The sequence below is a fragment of the Agelaius phoeniceus genome, chromosome 5 (genome assembly GCF_051311805.1).
Source record: "Agelaius phoeniceus isolate bAgePho1 chromosome 5, bAgePho1.hap1, whole genome shotgun sequence".
In the NCBI taxonomy this organism is placed as follows: Eukaryota; Metazoa; Chordata; class Aves; order Passeriformes; family Icteridae; genus Agelaius; species Agelaius phoeniceus.
Genome location: NC_135269.1, coordinates 64,360,361 through 64,387,713, shown reverse-complemented (window position 1 = coordinate 64,387,713; position 27,353 = coordinate 64,360,361). Strand labels below are relative to the sequence as shown.

Sequence of the window (27,353 nt, the reverse complement as noted above, 5' to 3'; positions counted from 1 at the left end):
TTGTGTGAAATAACATTTTGTATATGCATATAAACGTACCTGCACACATGAACAAAAACACACATTCTATGGGTCACAAAATATTTTCCTTGGATGAATATTTTCTGAGGAGATAAATGCAAATATTCTTTTTTTTATTTTTTATTTTACTGTTGCACAGAAATATTTTACTTGCAAATGTGACACATCCAGCTACTGATCTGGTATCAACATCCTGTGCTAGCAGAAAACTTTGTTCTTTAGTGTAGTTTATATTATGAAAAATGAAGATGGGGAAATAGCTGGAAGATAGGTAATCCCTTCCCCACTAACTAGAACAGATTGTCACATGTTTCCTCCTATCTTTTTTAATTGGCTCATCTACTAGCAGTTCCACCACTTGCCTTTTCAGATTATTCTGAAACTAATAGATCTGACTTTTACATTATTTGAATCCTTATTGCTAAATTACCCACCACAATACCTTGTCTTGTCCTAGCAGTATTTGCTGTTTACTTTTCCCTTTCTTTTTTTTTCAAAAACAAATATATGTTTTTGTGCTGTGGTTTAACAGCTTTATTTTCTATTTCTTCAAACAGTGGAAAATGAATAGAGAATGTTTGATATTTATGATACACTAAATTTGGATAAGTGAATGAGATTGAAAAAGATGCAATGAAAACCATTTTTTGCGGGGCTTTCTTGTGATATACATACAACACACATGATGGCCTGTGTGGTCTCTCAGTGGCTGCCAGATGAGATGTTGTTATTGAGAAATACATCCTTCTGCAGGAGAGCCTGTTGAAATCAGAAACGGTGTAATAGATATTTATGTGAATAACACTGGCAGAAACAAACCAGTTATACTGCATTTTCATTTACATGTATGAGTATTTTCTAATGCTTTGCCTCCTTTTTTTTCTTCTTTGGGGAGAAATGTCACATTGTGTTCAGATCAAACCCTATTTTATAATATCATACAAGTGTTAGAATATGACCCAATTATTTAATTCTTAAACAGATTCCCTTGAACTTTAGTTAAGCTTATATAATAAATGGCAGAACTACTTAAGTGTAACATTTTCCTCTGAAATATTTATGAAATATAATATAAACAGTTAAATAGCTCTCAGTTAAATAATATATGTTTTGGATCTATTCATTCCTAAGTGTACTTATTTCTGACAGTTTGATAAATATATTATTCTGTGACAAGTTATTTCATACAGTTCATTATGGTGTTTTTACATGTTTTTCCTAGTGTCAGGCATAGAGAATTGTAACCTGATGTATAAATACTAGTGCAATATGCAGCAGGTATTAAAAAATTATTTTGTCCTCAGATAGTCCCATGCCTGAAAATAATATGCAGAATATAAATCTGTGTTTCTATTCTATTCTAAGAAAAAACATTGCTGTCAGATTAAGTATATAGCACTTGGGATCTATAGTTCTAATATAATATCTTCACATTTTTCATATTTATATTGACAATTATTTTGGATGTAACCAGCATATCTCAAAAGTTGGTATTTAGAAATTGTCTTGTAATTTTGTAAAAGGATTTTGAATTTTGTCTTCTATATTAATTTTTCTCTACAATCTCCATACACTACTATGAAAAATCCACTGCAGTTTTTCCATAAGTCCTATTGCTTTTGGAGATAGCTAAATTTTATTAAAGATACATCTTCTTAGAGAAGGCATAATAATTGGTACTTTAAAGGTATGCAGAAGTTCTGGAAGTTATTTCCTAGCAGTACAGATTCTAGTTTTGGTTTTTGATTTTGGTGTATAATTAATCTATGAAGCATTATGAAATTACAGAAATTTAATTCTTTTTCCATTGATTAATATTTTTACAAAAAAAGGGATATTTGCATGTTTTAAATTAAGACTTCTATTTTGTTTTAAGACCATGTAAGTTTGAAATGTTAGTTGACTTACTATAAGAACAGAGAACTGCATTAATCAAAATAAAATATGTAAAATTATCAAAATTATTCCATCCATGGGAAAATAACTAGATTTTTGATGTTTGAAAGTGCTCTGTATTTGAAGTTTTTCTTCCAGTTTGGCATGAAAACATTTTCCTATGCCTGTTGTGTGTTCTGCTCCCTTTTTTTCTGAGAGCAAATTCTCAGGACTGTGGGTCACCCATTGTACTTGCATTCAGAATATGACCTGTCCAGCAGTTTTATGCAGACTTGCTGAGTGATCAGTGCAAATCCTGTAGATTTGCACTGTAAATTCAAACCCTGGAGAATTTTGTAAATATTGATTTTTTTTTTTTCATTTATCCTGTCTTGATGACAGAATTTTGTTTTTAATTTTGGTCTCGTTTTTTAAAATTTTGTTTTGGCAATGCCTTCGAGTTAGATTGGAAATTCCCAGAGAAAACACTTGTCCAAGGCTGTGTGTTTTTTTCAGCTCTGAGCAGTACATAATCTATTAATGAGGATCTGGGACAGGTACTATTTAATATCTTCAACAGCAATATGGTCTCTGGGATTGAGACCACCCTCAGCAGGTTTGTGGATGTCACCAAGCTGGTGGAAGCAGTGACAGTGCCTGGCTCTGGCAGGGGGCAGTGGTTGATGAACTTTGAAGGTTCTTTCCAACCCAGAGCTCTCTCTGTATCTATGATTTAATCCCTAGATCTCTATGAACTTCTGCACAACTCTTCAGTATACAAAAATGAATCAGATGTATCAATCCTTCATTTTCATACTATGTCTATAATTCTAAACATCAATAGTCCTTGTGAGAAATAAAGGACAGTGAAATTATCTCACATTCTACCTTCTGTGAAGCCAGCAATAAGTAGAAAAGACAGATTGACTCCAAAACATCTGAAATCAAGCCCCAGTGTTAAACCAAGAATCAAGATGAAGGTGAATTTCTAAATTACAGTGAAGAAAGAACAAATGAAGGAACACCCATAAGTGTGGAGTGTTTTTACATCCTGGGCAAAATGATTCAGGGCAGAGTAATAATACTGAGACAACGTTCCATTTTGAGGTGGGAGAAGTTTATGGAAGATTTTTTATGATTACCATCAGGTCAAGTGAGGATATAGAGATGTTACTTGTAATTTCAGGAGATTGTTTTTCTGTTGTATCGTAGAATTCTCTTCACCATGAGAGGCGCTTTTTTTATCATTGTGAATTTTTCTAAAAGCACCTGAGAGGCTTAGGAGCACAAACGACAGCTGAAATTCAGTACAGTCTATTGTATGACTCCATTGGATAATCAAATGTGACATGAGGAAAGATAAAGTTTACATCAAAGTACAATAAACTTCTAAACAAGCACTATCATTTTTCTGTTTTGCAAAACCCATCAGAAACAAATTAATAGTGTTGGGGGGAAAAGGAAAGGGAGGATGGGTGGACATGTCCATGAAGTTTTGAGGATAATATGCAACAATAAATAGTACAATTCCTAAGAGTTACATGACCATTTGTGGCTGCCTATTATTGACTTTTATTCTCCAGTTAGACTATTTAAGATTAACTGTGTTGAGTTCTACGAGCTCCAAGTCAAATGGCTGAAGAATGTTTTGTCTGTTAATATTTGCAAAGCATTACTGATTCTGAAAGGTTTCAAATATGTCCTAAACTATTGAAATAAAGCTTTTTTCTGTCTCTCTCTTCCAAGTCATTTACTTAACCAGAATTTTACAGATAATAAGGCATACTGGGGGGAGAAAAAGAAGAGACAAAAAGATAGATATTTCTATGTGTTGCTCATCGCTGCTGTGATTAAAATTGCAAACACTGATAAAATACAACCTTGGTTTATTTATAGAATGCATTTTGGAGAGGAATTAATCTACAGTTAATTATGTATCTAAAAATTAGATTAAATTCTTAAAATTTGGATCATAGAAATTACTATTTTCAGATTATATTTGTTTGGATGCCCTTCTACAGGAATTTTAAAATGCAGTTTGGGAATGCCTCTTTCTTTTGTTCTGATAAAAAAAGACATCTGGATAAATACCTTAAACTAGACAGCAGACTTTTAACAAAACAAAATCTGAATATGACATATCCAACCCTGCAATATATGAGCTTGAATTCATTCGTAATGCTCTGTGTCATAATAAAAAAAAAAATTAATTAAAATAAAGACAACAAAAAGATCTTTGATGTATTTAGTTCTCACTAATATTTAAAAGTATTTGAGATGGATCAGGAAAAGCAGGGTCAAACCATGGATGTGTTAGTTAACTCACATGAGGTGGCTTCCAAAGACACTGATGCAGCAGCTGAATACATCTCCTTTTTTTGAGTTAAATCTTTCCAGAGAGGATATTCTGGTCAATTAAAAGAACAAACTTTGGACTAACAAAGTGTTCATTTCTAGAGAAGTCTATTCAGTCTGTTTATAGAGTTTCTATGCTCAGGGAATATTGAGTTTATTTCAGTGTGTGAGCTGTAGCAAGTCTTTCCAAACTCACCTATTGTCTCGAACTCTGCATATGCTGTGAGTAATTTATTTCAGGGGAAAAAAATACCTTGAAAATTTCCTTTCATCTTTTTAGTTTTTTCCATTTCAATTTTCTGTCTGCCTTTTGCTGTTCTCACAATGCCTCCTTTCTCCTTTTTCTCAAGAAAAATTCTGTTTTTTTTCCTGTTGATGACTCCAGATAGCCTTACATACACTGTCAATCACATGCCATCCTGCTCAAGAGCATATGCTGCTGAAAATCATATGAGATAGCTCCTTTTAATCCATCTTTTACAGGGGAAATTCAATTTAACAGTCATTTTGAATAGCATAAACCCCTGACTCTTGGCATCTTCATTTTAAATGAAAGCACCAGATTCTCTTTCTGTCAAAACACAGGATCTCTCCATAGGAGGAATTCTCCTCTTCCCATACTGGTGTGGTAATAACCATGTAGTAAGTGGTACACCTTAATAAATCAGGTCCTCAAGAGACTGGACTGTCTGTGTTTCATCAGCAGAGTTCTGTGATTATTTGAACCATATGTACCTTCTAAAACTCAAGTTTTATAAATCGATTATTTCACTTGTTAACACTATTAAGATATTAAGCATAATGTAAAACATCTTCTGTGAGTATAATTTTAAAAGGGCATTTCTTTTTGTGCTTACTTCCTTGGAGGTATATTGGATGAAGTGTATAAAGTTCACAAAGAGTATTTCATGGACGCTTGTGTTTTCCATAGGTTGGAATAATTGCACAGTAAAAAATTCCAGTTTATATTTCTGCTGGAATGTTTTCATAGAAAAACACATTTCTAAAGCTTTCTATCATGCAGTCTACCATTCACAAAGAAATTTATAATATTGATGAAGATATTATTATCCACAACTTTATCATATATTATCACCTCCTAAAATACTTTACAGGAAAAGGATCATTAGGATTTGAAGTCGCTAGAAAATTTTAGGCAGCCACATTATGCAGGTTGCTGAGATCTGGGAGTTCATAACAGCCACAGTGTTATGCCATTTTGCATAGGCAATTGTTTGATATTTTCCGTCACAACCACATTTCTGAACTGTGTTGTCAGATAGTATTTTGGGGATGCATGTGCCTTTTCCAATAAAATCCCACTGGTAAGCTAAACAAATGTTTCTATAATAAAGTATAATGGCATAATGAGTATGTCAATTTACCATAGCAAATTTGTTTGAATGAGTGCCAAAATTTGCTATCTAATACTGAAATGAATTTAAAAAAATTCTTCACCATTCTGCAAGCAATATCACTCTAACAGGAAATAGATATAGAAAAAAATACAGTAAGCTTAATTTAAAATATTTTAAATTGTTACTATTGTTGAAAACTAAATACCATCATCAAAAGCATAATGAATGGTAGGCATCATTTATATAGTAGTTTGACATTGAAATTATGAAAATTTCTTCTCGTTCTGAGTGATTCTCTGTTGTTTCACATAAATACAGATAAATACAGGTTCAGATAAAATACAGAAGGAGAACTATTTTCCCTATACTGTTCCACATCTATTTAATCTATACTGGTGTGATTACCTAGGTCAAAATTAATGAATTTAATTGGGAAAAATGGCAGATGAGCTCTGGATTAGGCCTTCTCTGAGAAACCATCCTATTTTACTGCTATAAAAAAAATCTGTAAGGTCCAGAAATTTGTAGGGTCAAAATGTGTTAGTGTCAAAAAACAAATATCACTTCAACATACATGACTGTTTAGCAGGTTCTGTAACTGCTTTCATTTGACTTACAAAGAGGTTTTCTTCTAAGACAATCTGTAAATCATCCGTCATTTTGGGTAGGCATGATTAAAAACAAAAATATCAAGTTTCTCTTACAATGAATTTAATTTCTTTTCAAGCATTAGAAACATTAAATTGAATATCAGATTTTTTTTTAGTGGACCGGCCTGTAAATCAAGAAATGTATCTAAAAATTGCTGTAAACTCTGCTTGTATGAATATGGTGTGTTTTGTGTGTTATGTCCTTTAAACTGATGTACACCATAGAAATTTCCAGCAAGTACTAAAAATATTACAGAATACTGTGCAAGCATACATGTTTTTACTGTTATGTAATATACTACCACTATAAACCCTGGTCTTTTGTGATGGTTATATTTCTGTTACTGAGTGACTAAAACCAAACCAGCTACAGTGTTGCTAACTGAATATGCTATTTTGCTACCAGGGAAAAAGAAACAAGTATTTGCTAGGTGTGACATAATACAGGTATATCACAGTATGTATGTGACATATAATAGTTTGAAATGGAAATATCAAGGATTAGGACTTGAGCTGTCATGATTAGCTGTGTTAAGGATTTTCAAGCTACACAGAATATTTTCTGTCATTAGCTGAGTAGCATTAGAAGAAACAAAAATATTTCCTAAGATTTATTATATGTTCCAGTTTTAGGTTTTTCCAATATTCTTAGGGGAAAAAATCCAGAAGAGTGTTTTGTCTTCCATACAGATTGAAACTATTCTTGTCTCTCCCAACTGTACCTTTTAATTTCAGAAACTTTTGCCTCTGTAATTTCGGCAGACTGAGAGGGAAAGATTTTGTTTGAAGTTTTGACTATAATTTAAACTTCATCACTAAATCCAGAACATTTAGAGGAAGGGAACCAAATAAGCAAAATTATTCATGGGCTTTGCTGCACCAGCTCCCTTCATGAAGCCAATTACATTCCCCAAATAAAGCTCAACAGCCAAACTCACCTGCTGTTAAGAGCAGAGGTTGAATCATATGAAAGTAGTTATGGACTAATGGGTTTTTGCTTGTTGTTACTAGAGTTTGCTTTCTGTCTCCTTCTCTGCCAAGTTTCTGAGGCATCTGCCTGGCAGCCACATAGATAAAACCTCAAGCAGTGAAAGCTCATACTCCAGTCTCCCTCACAGACTTTTAATCCTATCTCCTGCTGATTCATCTTCTCCCAATAAAACACTAAATTATCTTAAGAACAGTGTTTAAAAATTACACTGGTGTCTTTCAGCATTAGTACTACCCTGGATTTTTTAGTTAGTTTACTATTTGCAATTAATTCTGCTATTACAGTTCTCATCTCGGATTTTGCTACCAAATCTCATGCAGGAGGATTTACTTTGGCCACCTCTGGCCAGTTAACACTGTTCCCTTTTCTACTTCCCAACCAGTTCAGTTCCTTGCTGTTTGACCCGAGTTAATGCAACTTTCCATTACCTGACAATCTCTGTCATGACTCTATAATTATTTTTACAGGGTTATATTTAGCTAAGGACTGTAAACATAGAAAAATAAAAATTGTTAATCTCATATTCAGCAGAATTGGGGGTTTAGGTGAATTTTATTCTCTATTTTTTATCCTGGGAAGAAATCTTCTGCTTTCTACTAAGTTTATGTAGAATATTGCCAGTTAGAGGTCTTAACCCTGTCAGAAAAGATTCAACCCCTTGTAAGTTTATACTTTTGTCCTTGTGATGGATGAGTCTTTAGAGTACCCTCAAATAAATATTTGCCTTAAAGTACCAGTGTTTTATAACAGAAGATACATATATTGCCTGGTCTTACAATTGACCTGTAGTTCATAAACTGTGTCACAGATATTTCAAGCTCTCCTCTATGTCTCTTTTTATTTTTTCTCATTTTTGTTTCTATCTCTTTCTTGTCACATGTAAGCAGATTTTGTTATCACTGGTCAGCAATATAGCAAAAAAGCTAAATTAATTAAAATTACATAAGGTTCCCAAAGTTCTTGTAAAACTTGTTCCACTGCAGTATCTGTATTCAAGACTATGCCAATAATTTGAAGCATAAGATGTCATTCAGTTGCTCACATTACCTAGACTTTATATCAGTGGCCTTTCACATTATTGATGGGGACAGAAGGCAACCCCAGCCATTAACTCTTCCTGTAAAGCAGCACTGAGACATCCACCTTATGTGGGCTCATTTGTCAGTGCCCTGCATCTGGAAAACATCTTTGCTGGAAGAATAATCTGCAGCATGAAGTAGTGTGGGAGGTGAGACTGTATTTCTGAAGAATTTAAAAGGGGAGCCAAAGATTTTTATGAGGGCAAAAAAGGGCAAAGGCAATAGACATGTGCAGTTGTGATGATGTAATGCTATGAAGAACAGAGCAGAGCAACAGCAGCTTTGTCACTCCCTGAGAAAAATAGAAAAGATTGAAAATTTGCAATGGTATTTGTCTGTATTGAAGGTCCAAAATGATATATTACTCAAAATATGCTTAAATTCTGAGAGTTTGTTATAAATGAAATGTCACTATAATCTGGTTGCTGTGGAGCACTGTTGAGATTTTTTTTTGCATTTAATTTTCCAAGCATATTTAAGTTATCAATAATTTTTTATTTAAAAAACATTTTAACAAAAATAGAGTGACATTTTTTTTCTAATTGAAGAAATGACTAATCTAAAATAATCTTGGAAGTTAGAATTATATACTGCTCATTAAAATATCCAAGAAATTGCCTATTAGGAATGTAATTAACATTGTTAGACCAATGTGGAATAGAATCCATTTTGTCAAACAGGATACAGTATGAATAAATTCACCAAAGTAGATCTGCTATAAGAGATGGTGTGGTAAGCAAGATCAGTTTAAACATTTGCCAGCAAGCTCTGCCAGACAGATAGCAAACCAGCAGGTTTGTTCTCAGCTTTTAAAACAGAAAGAAATCAGACTTTTTTCTCCTATGAAATGTAATTCAGCAGTGCAGACTTGCTTTAAAGCTTTCAGAGGGAAAGTGAAGTGCCATATAGGAGTATGTAAATATTGAAGTAGTCTTTCCTTTGTTGAGTAAAATGTTCTTTGTACTGCAATGGGGTGGGTTTAGTTATGGTCTTGAGAGTTAAGATTAAAATGGAAAAGCACTATAGCACAAAAGATAACATTTTCTCAAATTTATGGATCAGTACTCCAGAAGATTTGTTTTTACCAAAAGATAGGAAAGGTCCTTTCTCTTTTTTTCTATGTGCTGAGTACTAGCAATATATTCACCCTGAATAATTCATCCTCTGTGTCTCTGGCTTTTTGCTTCTTTATGTGAGATCTTTTCAGAATAAGTAACTTTTTTTGGTGTTTTTTTTGCTTTTATTTTGGATTTGGGCTTTTGTTTTTGTTTTTTGATACTGAAACCTATAGAAACTCAGTAAAAGGAAGGGTTCTGCTCAACTGAAACCCTTAGTCACTCCCACATGAGGGACAAGCCAAAGGTTTCTAACCCATGGTCTGGAACAGTTTGTATAATTTATTAAATGTTAAATATTTATATATTTTGTTGCACAGCTTCAACAGGAAAAGGATAAAGCATCCATCCTTCTCTACCAATCTAGTAGCTAATAACTTGTGATTAGAACTCATTACAGAAGTAGAAAAACCTTCATTTCAATCCATTCAGAAAATGAAATTGACCTCATTGTCTGCTATTCCTCAGGTTTAGCCCTTAGAATATTTTTAAAATTTTAGGTAGCACATATTTTCTCTGGCCAGGTTATTGAAGAAAATTGTACTTGCACCTGATCTTTTAAGTGTGCTAGATGTGCCCAGCATAAATGTGGACATTAAATCCTAGTATTAGGTAGAGGAACAATGTCTTTCTGGGTTATGCTCTTAAGACATTGTCTAGAAATTGATTTTTTAATTAAAGGGTATCAGCATGACCAGGAGTGTAACTGGACACCTCAAGGAATCTGTATTTACAAGGTGACCTTAAGCTTCTTCAAGGTAACTGAAGGTAGATTTTGGGGAAATTTGCTTAAAACTTTGAATCAAGTGCCTCACCCCCAGTTGTGTTGTGATTTCAATGACCGAGTGCAACTCAGCACTGCACAGTGCAATGATCTGTGTGTCCAGCTCTGGGGTCCCCCACATGAGGATCTCACCTGTTTGGAGCAAGTCCATAGGAGGCCAAAAAGATGAACAGAGGACCAGAGTACCTCTAGTATAAAGACAGGCTGAGAGAGCTGGGACTGTTCACCCTGCAGAAGAGAAAAACTTAGGAAGACCTTATGGCAGCTTTTGGTATTTAAAGGGGCTAAAAGAGAGCTGGAGTGGAACTTCTCACCAAGGGCATGTGGTGATAGAACAAGGGGTAATGGCTCTAAGCTGTAAGAGCATAGGTTGAGATTAGATGTTGGAAATCTTTTACTGTGAAGGTGTTGAGACACTGGCACAGGTTGTCCAGAGAAGATGTGGGCGCCCCATCCCTGGACTTGTTCAAGGCCAGGTTGAACACGGCTTGGGGCAACCTGGTCTTGGAGAAACTATGGCAGGAGGGTTGGAACCCGATGATCTTTAAAGTCCCTTCCAACTCAGAGCATTCTGTGGTTCTTAGAATCACAATTCATTTCTGTGAGCATGAGAGCTGTGCTATGTGTGGAGGCAGGAGCTCATCCAGAAGCAGTCCAGCTTCATTCCTACATTGAATCCAACCAGCTTTCCTGAAAGGGCGTAGCACAACAAAAATTGTTCTACTGCTTCAGGACCTATGTCATTTACATCAAACTACACCATGGTGAGATTCACTTGCCTAGAAATGGCCAGCTTCTAGTGCTGTTTTAGACTCCCAGATATACCACTCATTCTCCAGGCATTCAGGATGTGCTGCGTTATCCTAATATCTCATGTATCCTATAACATATGGGAATTCTACTACCTATCAAAGGATCTACATAATATTACTACATTTGTGATTCAGTACAAAATCACTCTCCAAACCCAACTTGATGGGTTCCAGTCCTTTCAGATATCGGGTAAATTCCTATTCCTTTCTCTACCCCCACAGCAACCACATGTCTGTGTGGTTTGCTGGACCTAGCCTTAGAAACATCTCTTTTTGCAAGTTCTATCTTGAAAGATTTTTAATATTCTCAACTTCCATTTAAGACCATAAGATTTGCAGGTGTGCTTTGTGGGGCTGAGTCTTATATGAGCAGTTATCAGTTTATGTGATCGGGTAGAGAATTGTTCATCATTATGAGAACACATGAGTCGTATCTCTGATCTATGTAAAGAAATATTGTCTCATTTATGAACAATTTGCCTTCAGGATAACATGAAAATAAATCAGGGGAAGCTACCACAGTAACCTTTTGTTGTTTATATATAACTATAATTTAAAATGCAATTCTTTTCACTCCAAGACTGATTAAAAAATAAAATGTACTGAATGATTTATATTCTTGCAAATAAAAAGTGGCTTTATTTAGGACCAAAAGTGTATTTCTATCTCTGCTTTCATTTCATTTCTAATCTGTTCAGAAACAAGAGTTGTTCTTCCAAAACAGCAATCTGCTCATTTGCTTGGCAAGAGCAAGCTTTGAAAGTGCCAGTTCCACATTGCTGTGCAGCTGTGTGCTGAGTGTGTCACTGTCAAAAAATTTGTATCTATCCACTGGTTAGTATGCAATGCCTAGACAAAAAAGTCTCTTGTTCTCTTAATCATGATACTCTCTATGACTTAGTTTTCCATTTTCATTAAGTGAGGCAGTCACACACAGGTACAACTATTTAACAGATTCTACTTGAAGATCACACGAGAAAGACATCATACGTGAGGCTGAATTTTTTACACAACTCCTTTGATGTAAATTTTATTATCTAAGGAAACAACTTTCAGAAACTAGTTACTTTTAGCCTCTGTTGACCTGAACTCAGCTACCTAGTAAATGGAGTAAAACATAGTTATCCTATTACTGAAATCACACACACAATATACTTAATAATTTAAAATTAATATAAATCGTGTGAATTTGTTGGATTAAATTAATACACTTTTTGAGCATTAAATTTCTTGCTTACAGAACATCAGCTATGGCTTCTATGTTGCTGTTAAGATGCAGCATGGACAAGTGAACATAAGTGCTGGTGTGGCATGTGAGCAGGAAACCTCCAAATTGCATGGGGGCTCATTTGTCTTCTCTAGCTCAGGGACAATCTCATTTCTTCCAACATCAGCCTCAGGATCACAACCAAACAATTGAAAAAATTATGCCTATGGAAAGCTGTGAGGATAAGCATATTTGATTAATTTACCAAAAGTGATTTCTTCAAAATAAAACAATTTGCCACAGTACAGACATAAGAACATAGTTGCTTTCCCCCAGTCCAAGCTCTGTTGCTTTGGAGGGAGTCTGAGGGTGCTCTCTCAAATGACTCCTTTTGAGGCTTCTCAACAACAAAATTATTTTCAGCCTTTCTGACTTGCTGCTAGCCAGGTTGTGCTGTGCACCACAGTGCAGAGAGATCCTCTGCACTTTGCCTCTTTCTTGCTTCCTGAGGCCTGAATTCAAGTTTCTGCAACATTACCCAGAATGAATTTCCTTTTCTCAGTGGAACTGGCTTTAGCCTAGCTCATGTACAGATAAACCACAGATTCCCATATCAGATCAGTGCATTTCTTGACAAAATCAGTGTTGGAGAATTATTCATATGCATTTCACAGATTTCATACTGTTTTCATTGAATTTAGAGGCAATACACTCAGTGAACTAAGTGAAGACAGTGCTAAGCTTAAAACTCACAATGCCATCCTCCTAAAAATACAAACCCAGGTAAAAATAGTGTATACATTGAAAACCTGGAGTTTGACATACATGAGAGACAAGGACACAATTTTGAGTATTTTTTTTTTTAATTTCCATTAATTCATTCAGTGTTTGTCCATTTGCAGTTATTGTTCTAAGAAGTACTTAGAAGTATTTGCAGGGAATGCCTCAACAAAGGCAGGAATGATGAATCTGACTCCATATTCTCAGAGAGCTAATTTATTACTTTATAACACTATATTATATTAAAGAGTATTATACTATACTAAAGAATACAGAAAGGATACTTAGTAAATGCTAAAAAGATAATGATGAAAACTCATGACTCTTTCCACAGTCTCAACACAGCTTGGCCCTGATTGGCCAGAGTCAAAACAACTCACACCAGAATCCAATGGAACAATCACCTGTGGGTAAACAATCTCCAAACACATTCCACATGTGAGCACAACAGGAGAAGCAAATGAGATAAGAATTGTTTTCCTTTTCTCTGAGGCTTCTCAGCTTCCCAGGAGAAAAATCCTGGGTGAAGGAATTTTTTTCAGAGAATGTGAATGCCACAAACTACTTTTTCCTTTTCAGAAAATGTCCAGGAGAAAACTAACTTTCATCTCTCCCTATCTCATATTTTAGACATAAAGACTATGATGGAAAGACTCAGAGACAAACCTCCTTGAGAACTGGCTTAGTTTAAGAATTGTTCCCAGGTGTTTCGTGTCTCTTTCTTACTCAAAGATTATATGTTTAGCATTTTAATGTCCCACAACTTCTCGCCCAGTTCCCTAGGAGGATATGAAAATGAAGCCATGAAAGCTAAGCCGTTTGGTATTTATCACAAGCTCTCTGATTGTGTTTCAGAGCTCTGGGATTTAAACAGGACGTCAGTCTTTCGTAGCCCGTTTGGATATCTTGGACTTCACGTAATGCTGCTGGATGAGTATCAAGAGCGACTGTTCGTGGGAGGAAGAGACCTCTTGTATTCCCTCAGTTTGGATCGAATCAGTGACAACTACCGAGAGGTGGAGTAAAAAGCCATATATGTACATTTATAGTATATATTTATATAGATTAGTCACTTCATGTCACAACACGTAGCACAGGATATTAGAACTTGCATGGCTGAGGTAATGGAGTTTTTGTAGGTGTTTTGTGCATGAACTCTAAGGCCATGTTTATATTTAAGAGAAATATACTAATTACCATTTCCTTCCCCCTTTTCACCCACAAGGCTCACTCTGTATGAGGAGACTGGGGGTCCTATAACTATTTCTCACTGAATTTCAGCATGGTTACAGATGTTTAGAGCACCTCACATTTGTAGACATCTGATTTATCTCCACTATATTATTGAGGAATAATATCTCCCTGGTATTTTTGGGGAGTTTCAGAAGATAAAATGTAAGGGAAAAAAGTAGCATAAATAGAAAAATAGCATAGTATTTTTATGCTTTATATTTTTAGCATATAGCATACTATATGCTAAAAAATAGCATATAGTAAACTATTAGAAGTTTTCAATAGCAGCATAAACCTTTTTTTTAACCTTTAGAAACTGGATTTTGCATTGGTTTGAGCCAGAGGTGCTATTACATAATGACTGAAAGTGGCATTTGAAGGCTATTTAGTGGTCTGTGGGAGAAAGGTAAGTTAAGTCATAATCTTGGCAGAGAGCTCAGAACATTGTAGAAACCACAAGTGATTGGCAAACTGACAACTGAAAAGGAGAGGCTGGAGTCTGAGCTGATGTGAGCCTCGGGTTCCTTACTCACTTCTGTCCTTGGAAACTAGAATTGGAAACATATAGTGGCAAGGGAAGCTGTCAGGAGCATTGTTCAACCATTTTGAATGCAAGTAAATGATCTCTTGAAATATTTCAGTATTTTCCTTATCTACTTTAAATTTTCCCAATGTGTTTTGATGTATTTTCATTTATTTGCAAATTAACTAGTAGAACAAAAAGTGAGTAAAATAAAATAAAGTCAATTGGGAGAAATATTTTTTTGATTTCTGTACTGCACTGACCACTGATGTTTCAAATTCTTTTCTTTCTGCCCCCTTGCTAAAAGTGAATATCACTATTCTTATGGTCACACTCTGACCAACTTTACCATAAGTATCTTTGCTTATCTCCAAGCATAATTAGCATGTTCCACTACTGTGAACAGATATAATGTGCTTTATTCTTTTTATAAATATTTAGGAATGTCAATCCTTGTTATGGGACACAAATCTATTCAGGGAGGCTATTTGAGAATTTATCTACATTAAAAAAAGAAAAACACTCAGAATTTAACTCCCCAGGGGGCAGAGTTACATACTGAGCTTTGTTCCTCAACAGTGAGATATAAGCTAATTCCTTTTCGCTTTGGAAAAGCGAAATTATTAATATCCTGTGACAAGATATTAGAGCTCACAGATATAAAAACATTTAAACCAGCATTTTTTTCTATAAAATAAGCTTTTTGTCTCTTTTTCCCCCTTTGGCAGTAAATCTGTGAGGAATGATAGGATAGAGCACTTCATGCTTCTGTCCAACCACCATCATCCCATCTGGACACACTCAACGTTCATTGCTCCCCTTCTTGTTTTTAAGTGGAATATCAGCCATTTACTCTGAAGCCATGCTCTCTGTCTGGGGACCTGTGTAGAGTATGGCAAAGTGATGTAAACTCTTCTTGCCTTTTTTTATGCTAAAGATGAGAAACTGAAATAAATGAAGCTTGGCCTGGCACCTTTAGAAACATGGTCTCACTGGGACCTATCTGCCTTGAGTACAAATGGCATGAGCTTTTATTCTTTTTCCCAGAATTCACTCAGAGCAGATCTCATTCAGGGATAGTTAAGGAAAGTATGATCATTTTACAGCTTTATCAGTAAAAGTGTGGAATGAGACATTTCTGTTATAGAAATCCTTAATTGCTGAGATACATTGGAGAAAATTCCTGGAGTTGAGAGAGTGGTTGATTAATTCTTGCCAAAGTTCTTAATTAATTGATGTTTAACTGTGTCTTGGTTAGTTTTTGACCTTTTCTTTTAGACTGAAGAGTTTAGCTTAATTAATCTAAACTAGAATTTGTAATCCACTGAAAGTATATGAGTGCAAGCAAATTCCTGGATTTTATTCTCTCTCTGGTAACCAGGATGACTCACTATCTGCAAAAGAAAGGTTTCATGAATTTTTGGACAGATTTGTATTGATCTTCATCTTCTGTGACCCAGAAAATAGTTTATGTCTTTTAATTCATAGTCGTCCCTTTCTCAGCAATTTAGAATATGAATATGCTTTTTAAAAACCAAACTGAAATCCATTCCCAACTAGAGATTTATGCCTTTTGCTGTAAAATGACCAAAGAATTCAGTTCTAGCCAGCATATTAGAAGTTATCCCAAAGAAAAACAACTAAATGCTGAATGGACATAAAATGCTTTTGCATTGAGACCTGTTTACTGCCAAAGTAATCCAACATTTCCAAAAAACTTAACTTTTGATGCATGTGAGGTATGCCTCCTATAAATCTGTATTTAATAGACTACATGTTTTCTTCAGGTTCAATTCTCTTCAGCTTTCAAACACACTGCAACACTCTGAAGGGTCGATTATAGCTTTTTCATGTAACCTAATGGCTGTTTATATAAATGTCTACCAAATTATTTTAAATACATTTTATCCTCACCAATTTTTCATATACACTAAAAAAATTGTAAAAAAAAATGGGGGAAAAGGCCTTCAGGAAAAAATACTACTACTGTCATTCTTGCATTGGTGAGGAAATCCAGACATTTGTGTTGAGCTTTCAAGAAAGTTCTCGACCTTCCATGTCACCTGGGAAAGACTCTCACTTCTCTATTTGTTCAAAAATGTTTATTTTGCCTACTTTGCTCTTTGTATCCCTCATTTGATACATACATATTCTTGCTTAGAGTATGTAACACATAATGCTTTATGTTTTTGAACATTACTTAGATGTCTTGTTTCTATGTGAAGCGTGCCCTCACACTAAGAGTAGCAAGAATGAGGGAGAATATGAAACGTGAGTATCAATGTTTACAGAGAATTAGAGCCATATAAGCACCTAAAAGCTTGTGTAATGACAAAGCTTTGTAGGCACATTTCACTTAACCTTTGCTTTCCCTAAGAGCTCATTCCCTTTGACACCATCTTTGGAATAAATCCTTACTCATATTTGAGATTTGGTTCAAAGCCTTAAAGGCTTGTAGTGATCTAACAGATAGAGAACTTTCTTTGGTATCTGGTGCCAAATTTGTTTTTAAAAACATTGCAGTTCATTATAATTGGTGCCAGAGAGGATCTTTGTTAACAGCAAACTTGAGCCAGTGCCAGTAGCTCATCACCACTGGTCAAACAGCTCATAAAGAAGGGATACCTTTGTTCCTCCTTCGGTCTCATGTTGGAGTGAAAATAAACTGCTCTTCCTATTTGCCCACAAATTCCTTACAGATAGTTTCTACTTCAAGAGCCTTAGGAAGATCTGAGTCTGAACAGAAACCTTCCCACTTCTGTAAGTGGGCTTGTGCAGGCAGATTTAAATTGTGTTGTTTCTCACCTAGTGTGAGATGGCGCCAGATTCGGTTTTATATCTCTGCTGTAATAAATTATAGAGACCTCATCATATATCTTGCCTCTAGTGAAGCTCTGCTTCACTCCAGAGCTGGCTGAAGACAAGTCTGCAAGATCAGGGCTTGCTTGAGTCTTCTTTGAATGCCGTGTAGGAGTGTGCACTAATGTAAACTGAAATGAGAAGCACACAATTTAGCGAGTATTATCCATTGGAATAACCTTCCAAGAGGTTATTTGTTGATAAATATATACAATATTCAGCCATCAGCAGATACTTTTAAAGAAATTATGTTTCAGCCAAGCACAAGTTGGCTGTTAATTAAGCACTATTTATTGACTTAAACTGGGGACAGGCTGGTTGAATTGCTTAATTGCCCTGTCGCACATTATAGTTCAGACTAGAACACACAGTGGTCTGTTTTGGCCTGAAGTGCTATAAAGCTCATATAATTTCTTTAAATTAGTTTTCAGTATAGATACCATCCTATTTTTTGAGGCTAGTGTCTGAATGGAGAGGATGTTTGCAGACACTAATTAGCATTCCAGCTCGAATTAAAGTTTCGCCCATATCTGTACTTTCTTACAACTCCATTTTTTTCCCCATGATGAATATATTTAAAAATATCTTTTCCCTACAGTGCTTTACCCTTTACAGAGCTAAAATTACATCATCGAGGTCAAGGATGAGAATGCTGTGGTACAATAGGAAAAAACATCACTAAACAAGCAATTTTAAAATTTAATTCACAGTAATCTAAAGTTGTGAAAAATTTTGAAAAATTATGCTCAAGCCAATAGTTATGTCAAGACTGCAGCCCAGTGGGATGTATGCCAGTGTGATGCTAATACAGTCTATATACCCAGGCAGATTTCCCAAAATACGTATTGATAGCTTGCCAAATGATTGTAATCCCAGCAGAGAACCAATTAAAAATTAAATTAATTTTTGTAAACCCAGCAGAGAACAAATTAAAAATTAAGGCTGGTAATTGTCACACCTCTTAAACACAAACATCAGGAAAAGTAATACATGCCAGGTTAAAAAGTACCATTGCAGCTGATTAATATCTGGATTTTCATGCAATGCAAACACATCCTATGTCATGCTAATTTAAAATTTGGTATGATAGTAAAATCTGACATGCAGAGATTTTTTTAGTCTCGATTCTAAAATACTCTTGAAGAGATTAAAATCTTAATACTTATTTATGTTAAACTCAAGAGCCTTGCAAGAGTTATGAGTTTAAAAAATAATTTCTGGATAGAAAAACTTCTCCAGGAGACATATATCTATTACTAGAGTTATAGTTCAGACCCCTGTACTTCAGGCAATAAACATGGACTTGCCTTAGAAGTCAGTAATTTTGTGAGGAGGGCCACAAAAATGGTCAGAGGGCTGGAACATCTCTCCTATAAAGACAGGCTGAGGGAATTGAGGTTCAGCCTGAAGAAGAGAAAGCTCCAGGAAAACCTTATGCTGGAGTTTCAGTTTCAGGCCTTACAGGAAAGACAGAATTTTCTCAAGGACTGTAGTGACAGGACAAGAGACAGAGGTTTTCAAATAAAAGACTGTAGATTTAGCTTAGATGCTAGGAAGAACTTCTTAACTATGAACATGGTGAGACCCTTTGCCACACAGAAGTTGTGAATGCTCCATCCCAGGAACTGTTCAAGGTCAGGCTGGATGGGGCCTCGAGCATCAGTGAAAGAAATCCCTGACTATAGTAGGTGGTTACACTCGTTGGTCTTTAAGGGTCCCTTCCAACCCAAAGCATTCTGCAATTCCAAGGGTTATTCTTTTTTTCTGTGCCAAGGACCAAATTTATGTAGCTCCACTGCAGCTGCTTTTTGACATTCCAGACAAGCAGGAGCATTAGGTTACCTCTTTGGCTTTTTTCTCTTAACTCTGTATATGTATTTAATTCAGTATATCTTATATCAGTATATAAGTGGAAAATGTACATTCAAAGTATTTCCAACAGCACTGGGACTAAGTCTCCAAATGCAAAAATAATCACCTACACACAGTGTATTTAATATCAGGTTACAGAGTCAAGTGTTTTATTCCCTCTGTGGTTTCTCTGTTCCTAATAGCCCCCTATGCCTGGTGTAGGCAAAAGCTCTCATTTTAGCCTGCTAGTTAGAACATGTCTTTGGGAAGTGAGAGCTGTGTTTTCATACTTCTAGCCTCGAGAGATCTTAGAGATCTCATAACTTCTAGGTTTTTTGGGTTAAGGACAGACTTAACCCAAGCTTCATTCAAGTCCTGACCAGTGACTAAAATAAATGACTGTGGACCCTGGGTTTTGCAATGAATGAACCAGGAATGGTCTGACCAGGATGACTGGATGAGTGCCTTCATGGGAGTTCAGCAGAGTCCAGGTACCCTTCCAGACTATACAGCAGCAGTGAAGAGACTGGATGAGAGTAATTTTTCATCACTCATAGATAACTGCAAGACCATCTGACTGAAAACAAATGTTCTGATTAACTTGGATTTAGATGGTTTGAGACCTAAACACTGCCAGGGCACTGCTGACTCACTCAGTTTGCCATTGACCAGGACCCCCAGGTCCCTTTCTGCTGCTGCTCTTGTCTCTCATTCCCTGATCCATGCACAGCACTGGGGTTGCACTGTCCCAGGTGCAGAATGCACTTGCTCATGTTAAAATTGATCCAGTTGATGATTGCCCAGCCCTCTGATTTGTCCTGGTCTCTGCAGTGCCTTGGCCCTCAAGAGAGTCAACAGCTCCTCCCATTTAAGTGTCATTGGCAAATTTATTTAGTATTTCTTTGATTTCCACATCCAATTAATTAAGGAAGATATTAAGGGGAAGTGGGTTTTTTACTTTCAAGTCCCAGGAATCTAGGATAAATAATTTATCCCCACTTGTCTGCAATTAAGTTTTTTATTAATTTATCATTTTCTCAGATTAGAATTATTTCAAGAGAACTAAGACAGTTCAATTACCAAAAAAAAAAAAAAAAGCGGGGGGAGAAAAAAGCTTAGCAGAAGAATTTCATTTAAAAATGTTTTCCGGACAGAAAACAAAATTGTGATTGGATTATTGACAAAAATGTCTTAATGATGACATCAGTTTTTAGATATTTACTTGATTTCAGCCAAGCCTGATATCACTGATGTGAACATGTTTTTGTTTTCACTTTTAAATGTTGTAAGAAATTAAGTAATCATTCCAGTGTGATCAGTCATTGTTTAATATTGTTTTCATCCAACCAAATCATGCATCTGGGATGAAACCTAAATGTTATACAGTACATAGCTGAAGAAAAACTCATTTGTGTAATTTGGCTTCATGTCTAGTAATTGACTGTGAAGAGCCAATCCTATTCCCATTAGGTTAATTGCTAACCCTTATTAACTTCAACTGTAAGCCATTTTCTTTCCTAGGTGCCACTTCAAGCAGGAAATCAGTAGTTCAAGATTAATAACTATGTTGAAATTCTCTGACAGTTCAGCATAGTTTTTCCTACTGAATTTATATAAAATGTTCTATACATTAACTTCCTTTAAATTCTGTTGACTGCTAATAAATTTGCTCTGCTGCCCTAATCAAGACAGTTGTGTTCCAACAAAGGGAAGACTGAAAGTCTTTTCTCTCAGGAGAAGAAAGGCTCAGGGGGAACTCATCATAGTATTCCAGTAGTTAAGTATTTAAGTGGCATCTCAGAGAGGAAAGAGGCTCTCCCTTCACAAGGAGCCAGGGCCATGGTGGAGTTTCTGTCAGTGAGGTTTAAAGATGCCTAGGACAGACTGATAATCTCACCATGGGCTCCCATTCCCACCAAAAGCTGGACCAGATGATCTTTTCAGGCACCTTCCAACCTGGGCTGGTCTATGATTTTGTATTTCTGATCTGAGAATCTTTCACATGAGAAATAATGGAAAGGCTGGATTTCCATGATCAGACTGCCAATTAATTTTTTTTTTTCCCTCAGATCCATTGGCCTAGTACACCTCTGCAGGCAGAAGAATGCATAATTAAAGGAAGAGATGCTGTAAGTATCACTAATAACAGATCAAATATACTTTAATTATACCACTGGCTGGTCCAAAACAAGGATTCAGGCATCCCTAACTTAAGAGAGATTAAAGCACAGATAGAAAGTGAAGTGTTGCAGGTTAAAAACATGTAACTACTGTGAACACATTAAATTATTAGTTTAATTGCTCTTCAAACCAGCTCGTAAACAGGCAATGAACACTTTTGATTGCCTGAACTTTCTTCTAATTCTTATTCTGGTGCTAGCAAAGAAGGTACCTTAATAATTTTCTTTTTCCATTTCTATGTCCTTTTCTTTTCATACACACAGATTATCTTCTTTATTTTCACATTCCAGTTTATCTTTAAAATTTGCATTCACTAGAATACATTCAAAAAAGCAGTTATTAATGATTATAAAATACACTGTAATTTATATTTTCCTATAGGTTTCTTGTTCTATTAATAACAATAGTGTTTTAATGAACCTCAGACCTGTTCTGTTCTTGTGATTCAGTGCCCTGACTGTAATAATTTCCTGGGAAAAGACTTGAAAGCTCACTGACACACAGCAGCTGATATCATTGGCAGCACAGGATGAAAGTTCTTCTGGAGGGGAGCTCTCTTTAATTTTGCAGTGCACCAAGCTCATTAGCTGCACCTCATAAACACACAGAGAGTACACCTAATAAATCCCACAGCTGAGAGAGCTCACACTGAACCAAGGGATGTGAAAATTTTGATAGTTTTACAGCAACAGTGACAGGAATGTAGGACATGGAAGGGGACACACAAGCTTTGCCAAGAAACACAGCAAACAGCAGCCTCAACGATAACCACCATCAATTCCCAGTAAGTTAGGAAGCTATAAAGATTTCTTCTGAAGTAAAAGCTTGAGAACTGTCCACATTAAGGCCCTGGAACCAGATTTGAATGTTCTAGTAGTAGTAATAATAATAATAATAATAATAATAACACCCCAACTCTTCCTATTCACCTTGTATAGAACTGATCCTTTTTGAAGATTCTTAAGGTTTCTTTGTACTTTTTCAGGTTACTTTTATATCCTTGATAATTTTAAGTGGCTTTGGTGGCAAATGGTGGTTTTCTACAATGGCTGAACTTTATGGTCATATTAAATGAATCCTAAACCTAAATTATTTGGCCTTTATTTGATACTACCTCTAAACATTGGCTGTTGTGAGTTAAAGTTCTACCATCCTTCTTTAGCCCTGCATGTTTTCTGATACTCAGACAATATTTTTGTTAAAAAATGCAGCAATAGGTACTGCTGTTTCAAAACAAAGATAGCTCTCCCAGACTCACATTTCCCTAAACCTCAAAACCTTTTTGCAATGCAGTTTGTTGTTATAAATCCTCAAATTTGCATTCTATGAATGTGGTCATTTAAAGAGCTTTATGTGTTTCCTACATTTCTGTGCAACATGAAGATTTGGAGTAACTACTGCTTTTACAGAAAAAAACCAGAACTTTTAGATAATCACAGGATTCTAGAAGTAGACTCTTTAAGAAATATACATTAAAATTTTAAAAATTTTTAATATTGTAATACCAAACAATGTTCTGATCCTCACATGAGACTTAATTATGCATGGACTATGTGAATGGGTGACATTAATATCAAGGAAGTCTTAGTAATTTTCATCAACATCCTCAGCATTCAGTAAGATAAATCATTCAACCTGAAAGGAATCTAAATTAGAATCAAAAACCTTCCTACTATTTTTCTTTTCACCCTTATTTTTTGTAGCCATAAACCAATATTGACTTAATAGAATAATGTCTTAAAATCAACCATCTATGAATTTTAATTTCTTAATGCTTCTTTTCACACTACAAAGTCTAGAAAAAATATTTCTCTATTTCAAACTTTTTTCTTATTTCCATGCTGTTTCTATTTTTTTATTTTCCTTTGCAAAAGATCTGTTACTCAAGACATAATTATTAAGTAGAACTGATAATATTGTAATAAGCTTCTCAGCACTGAAATACTTCACGTGTACTTTGCTGCCTCTTTCTACATAACAGAACTGGCCACTTTTACAAGCTTGTATAACCTTAAGAAGTTATCAGTTCTTATTGTAGCAGTAAAATAGCAAGTACTGTAGTCATAAACATTTTCAGAGCTTGTAACAGACTTAATAGGACAATTAAAAAAGGCTTGTCTTAACAACACATCTATACTCTTAAAATAAGGCCATGTTTTCCTGATTTGAGTGAAGACAAAGAAAAAAAAAATCCTTCAGCTGTCATCCAGTGTGCCAGGAATCACACCTGTTAGCCTGTGGTGGGAGAGTTTTCAATTACTCTGAATTACTTTATCAGAATAGGAAATCATTCAGATATAAATCAAATTCTGTAGAGATGCCTCACTCCTCCACACTGAGAAGTTTCAGTTAAAAAAATTCCACAGATCTAATAATTTATCTTGGAGCATCCTAAAGACAACCCTAGTATTTATTTAATTGATAAAGTATAAAGAAGTCTTATTTCAATGTTCCCTTGGATGATGCATCTCTTCCCTGCTCTGTGTAAAGTACATTATTAGTAGGTTTATCAGCAATGCCTTTTTTCCTGACACTTCCCAGAACAGCACCTTTTGTCATCTGTTTATAAACTTATAAATGAGCAAGTCTAGCCATTTTGAATTAGTGTTTTTCTATGTTTGGTATTTTCATATCCTAGGATTTTTTTGCAGATTTTTTTCAGGCAATCCTACAAAGGCACACAGGAGAAAAAAAAAAAAGTGTGGTGTGGATTTTTCCCATTTAAATAAAATCTTAAATCCCTAAAATGATTTTGGCATAAAGATCAAGAGTTTATCCATATACAGAAAGTGTATATGGATAAAAAAGGAAACCATGGAGTAAAGAAAAGACAACCACTGAGAGCAGACAAAGGGAATAAGTCAGGAAGGAGGAGAGGGAGAATCAGGAACAGCATCAGCACCCAGTAAAGCGTCTATTCAAAATCTTCATGGCATCATAAAATACCTATGAAATAGCATTTTGCTACCACAAATCAGCAAACATTTGGGAAATGAACATAAAAAGTGGACACCTCTGTCTTTGAGTGCTGATCCATACAAGGAGGATCACATGCTGCTGATTTAACCCCATTCTTCTCTCATTTTGTCTGACTTTATGCTTTTATTTCTTTTAAAAAAAGGAACACATTAGTTAAAAATCAAGAATTTCCAAAAGTAAAATATTAAAAGGTCGATTCTCCCATTGTATATGTATAATATTTCATTACAGAACATGTTATGTCTTGTGTAGGTTACTTACTTCCATGAATTAGCATGATGTATCCTGAGGATGAGCAGTTAAGGAGAATCAGGTAGAGGGGGAGATTTCTTTCCTTTTTTATTTGCTGGAGCATATGGAAGACTTACACGTAATGATTTCAGGGATTTGAAGAAAGATGGTTTCTTAGTTTTGAACCTGGTGTGGATTTGCAAGTGTTGAATTCTGCTCATGAATTCCCTCTAGACCCTTCCTTTTTGATGTTAAGTTCTTGCAGTTGTTTAATAAGATCCAGGATTGTTCTCACACAAATACAGCAGTCCAAAAATGAGAGTAGTTATCAGTGAAACACTGGAAATTTTCAAAAAGGAAATTCCTCCACTCTGTTTTGCACATTCATTTCAGGATTGCATTAATTGCTTTCTGGAGATGTCTGGCCTGCTTCACTGGCTATTGAAAAAGCCAGAGAGAATTCCATAAATTACATGTCAAATGCAAGAACAAAGTTAGCTGGGATTAATTCCATTTTAAATGTCTTAAACTTGATGTGACTCTTAAAGCTCAGGGTTCTAAGTTGCAGAAATGTTGAGCAATGAATTGAAATGAGCAGTAATTTTGCTCCACTCATAGAAACCCACTGTAAAAACACCAAAAAAAAATTCTAAAAACAAATCCCAGGAATCCCAGGAGTCCCAAAATCAAGGGATACTTTTATCTCACTGTCTCCATTTCTAGTTTAGCACAGGACCCCTCATCTCAAAGGAAATGTTTTAATTGTAATATTTATGAAGCTGCAAATACACTAATGAGTCCCAAAGTATTGCCTTGGGGGAAATGAATATTTCTTTTTCAAAGGGGTTTAAACAGTGGAAACAGACAAAGTATGTGTCTATACAATATGAAAAATATTGATTAACAATTAATTATACAATAAATTAATGGTGCAATTAAAATATATTTTTAGCGAGATCAAGTATTTAACTCTAGAGAGAAGCTGTTTTCTGACCGTTCACATCTTATGCTCTGAATCTTATGTATGTGTCCTATGTACCCACTAATACATAGTAAAGATCTTTTCAGATTTGCAGATATCTCCATGACTAAAGAAGCACGAAAGTGTTTTTATAATTTATTAACTCCTAACTGGATAAGCATCTAAAATAAGATATGATCAATCAGTGCTCTAAACTTGCTTTTTTAATGTAAAAATGCCCACCCATGAAACTTATGGAGCAGAGTTAGTAAAATGAAATGAAATAGAATAGAAAGATTCAATATTAGAACATCACCTATGGGCACATAAGATACTAAAAGAAATAATTTAAAAGCTGATATTTCCCTGTGTTTATTTTTTACATAAACTAGGATGAATGTGCAAATTACATCCGTGTCCTTCACCGATACAACAGGACCCATCTTCTGGTTTGTGGAACAGGAGCTTTTGATCCACTCTGTACTTTTATAAGAGCTGGACATCCATCAGAGGTAAGAAATTTGGTTTATAGTACTGATCCTTCCAGTCCAGATTCCAGCAAAGCCACTGTGGTAAAAAATAAATATTAAAGTTCAGTTGTTCACAGCTCTCATCTGATAGATATTTTCCTTGATTTAACCCCGTTCTTCTCAGAAATGTAATGCTGGACTGTAATTTAGTTTATGATCATAGGAACTCACTAATATTTGAATGTATATTCTGGAGAATTATGCAAGTAATCCAAAGGTCATCTTAGATTTTTGGTGTGTTTTTCACTAGCTAAGCTGATATAGTAATTCTTAAGAAAAAAAAATTAAATTTTTTGGGGAGAGTTATAGATAAATCTGTTGGGGTTTATTTTTTTTGTTGTTGTTTTTTGTTTATTTAAAAAATACATCATATATCAAAATATGTGTTAGTTTGATGGGAGATTGAATTTCTTAACGAATCTTTGGTAAATTCTGCTTCTTTATACTGGTCTTGTTCAGCACAAGTGTAAGCTCCTTAATGATGCTTACAGCTGAGTGAAACAGTACTGCAGAGATCAATAAGAGGATCAATATTTTGAATATTTTTCTTATGCAAAAATAGAAATTGTCTGGACATCTCAGGAACTGGGATCCTTTCTGTCTCAGCTATATTAGAACAGGTTTAAAGATTCAGCAGAAGTACCAACCTCTCATTTTAAATTAGCAGGTAAAACTCCTTGGGCATCAGGTCTAGGCTGCTGAAGGCACAGGTGATGGCAGCTTTAGGAACTGAACCAGGGATTCTTGGGAATGCACTTTGTGAGATGGGGCCTAATAGATGGAGATGATCTATAACCCAAAGATAAGATTGCTTTTGACTGGCAGGTGTCAGGAAGGGTTGCTGGTTAATGGTTTTGTTTAGTTGGTTCACAGGATGTCTCCTGGTGGAGCTGAGCACTTGTCATGGAGCTGATGCTACAGCACCATCCAAGGGAATTCTTGCTTTCCCCTATGGCCAGGAACTCTTGTCTTGAATAA

General features: G+C 35.3%; 1 protein-coding gene across 1 annotated transcript in view; it reads left to right on the top strand.

Moving 5' to 3' along the window:
• SEMA3E (semaphorin 3E) overlaps positions 1-27,353 on the top strand; it is a 131,576-nt gene that overhangs the window by 55,328 nt on the left and 48,895 nt on the right. The window contains exons 2-4 of the mRNA XM_054631424.2: positions 13,883-14,043; positions 21,563-21,622; positions 26,238-26,357. Of these exons, the coding sequence (XP_054487399.2) occupies positions 13,883-14,043; positions 21,563-21,622; positions 26,238-26,357 (341 nt within the window). The remainder of the gene's footprint in view (positions 1-13,882; positions 14,044-21,562; positions 21,623-26,237; positions 26,358-27,353) is intronic.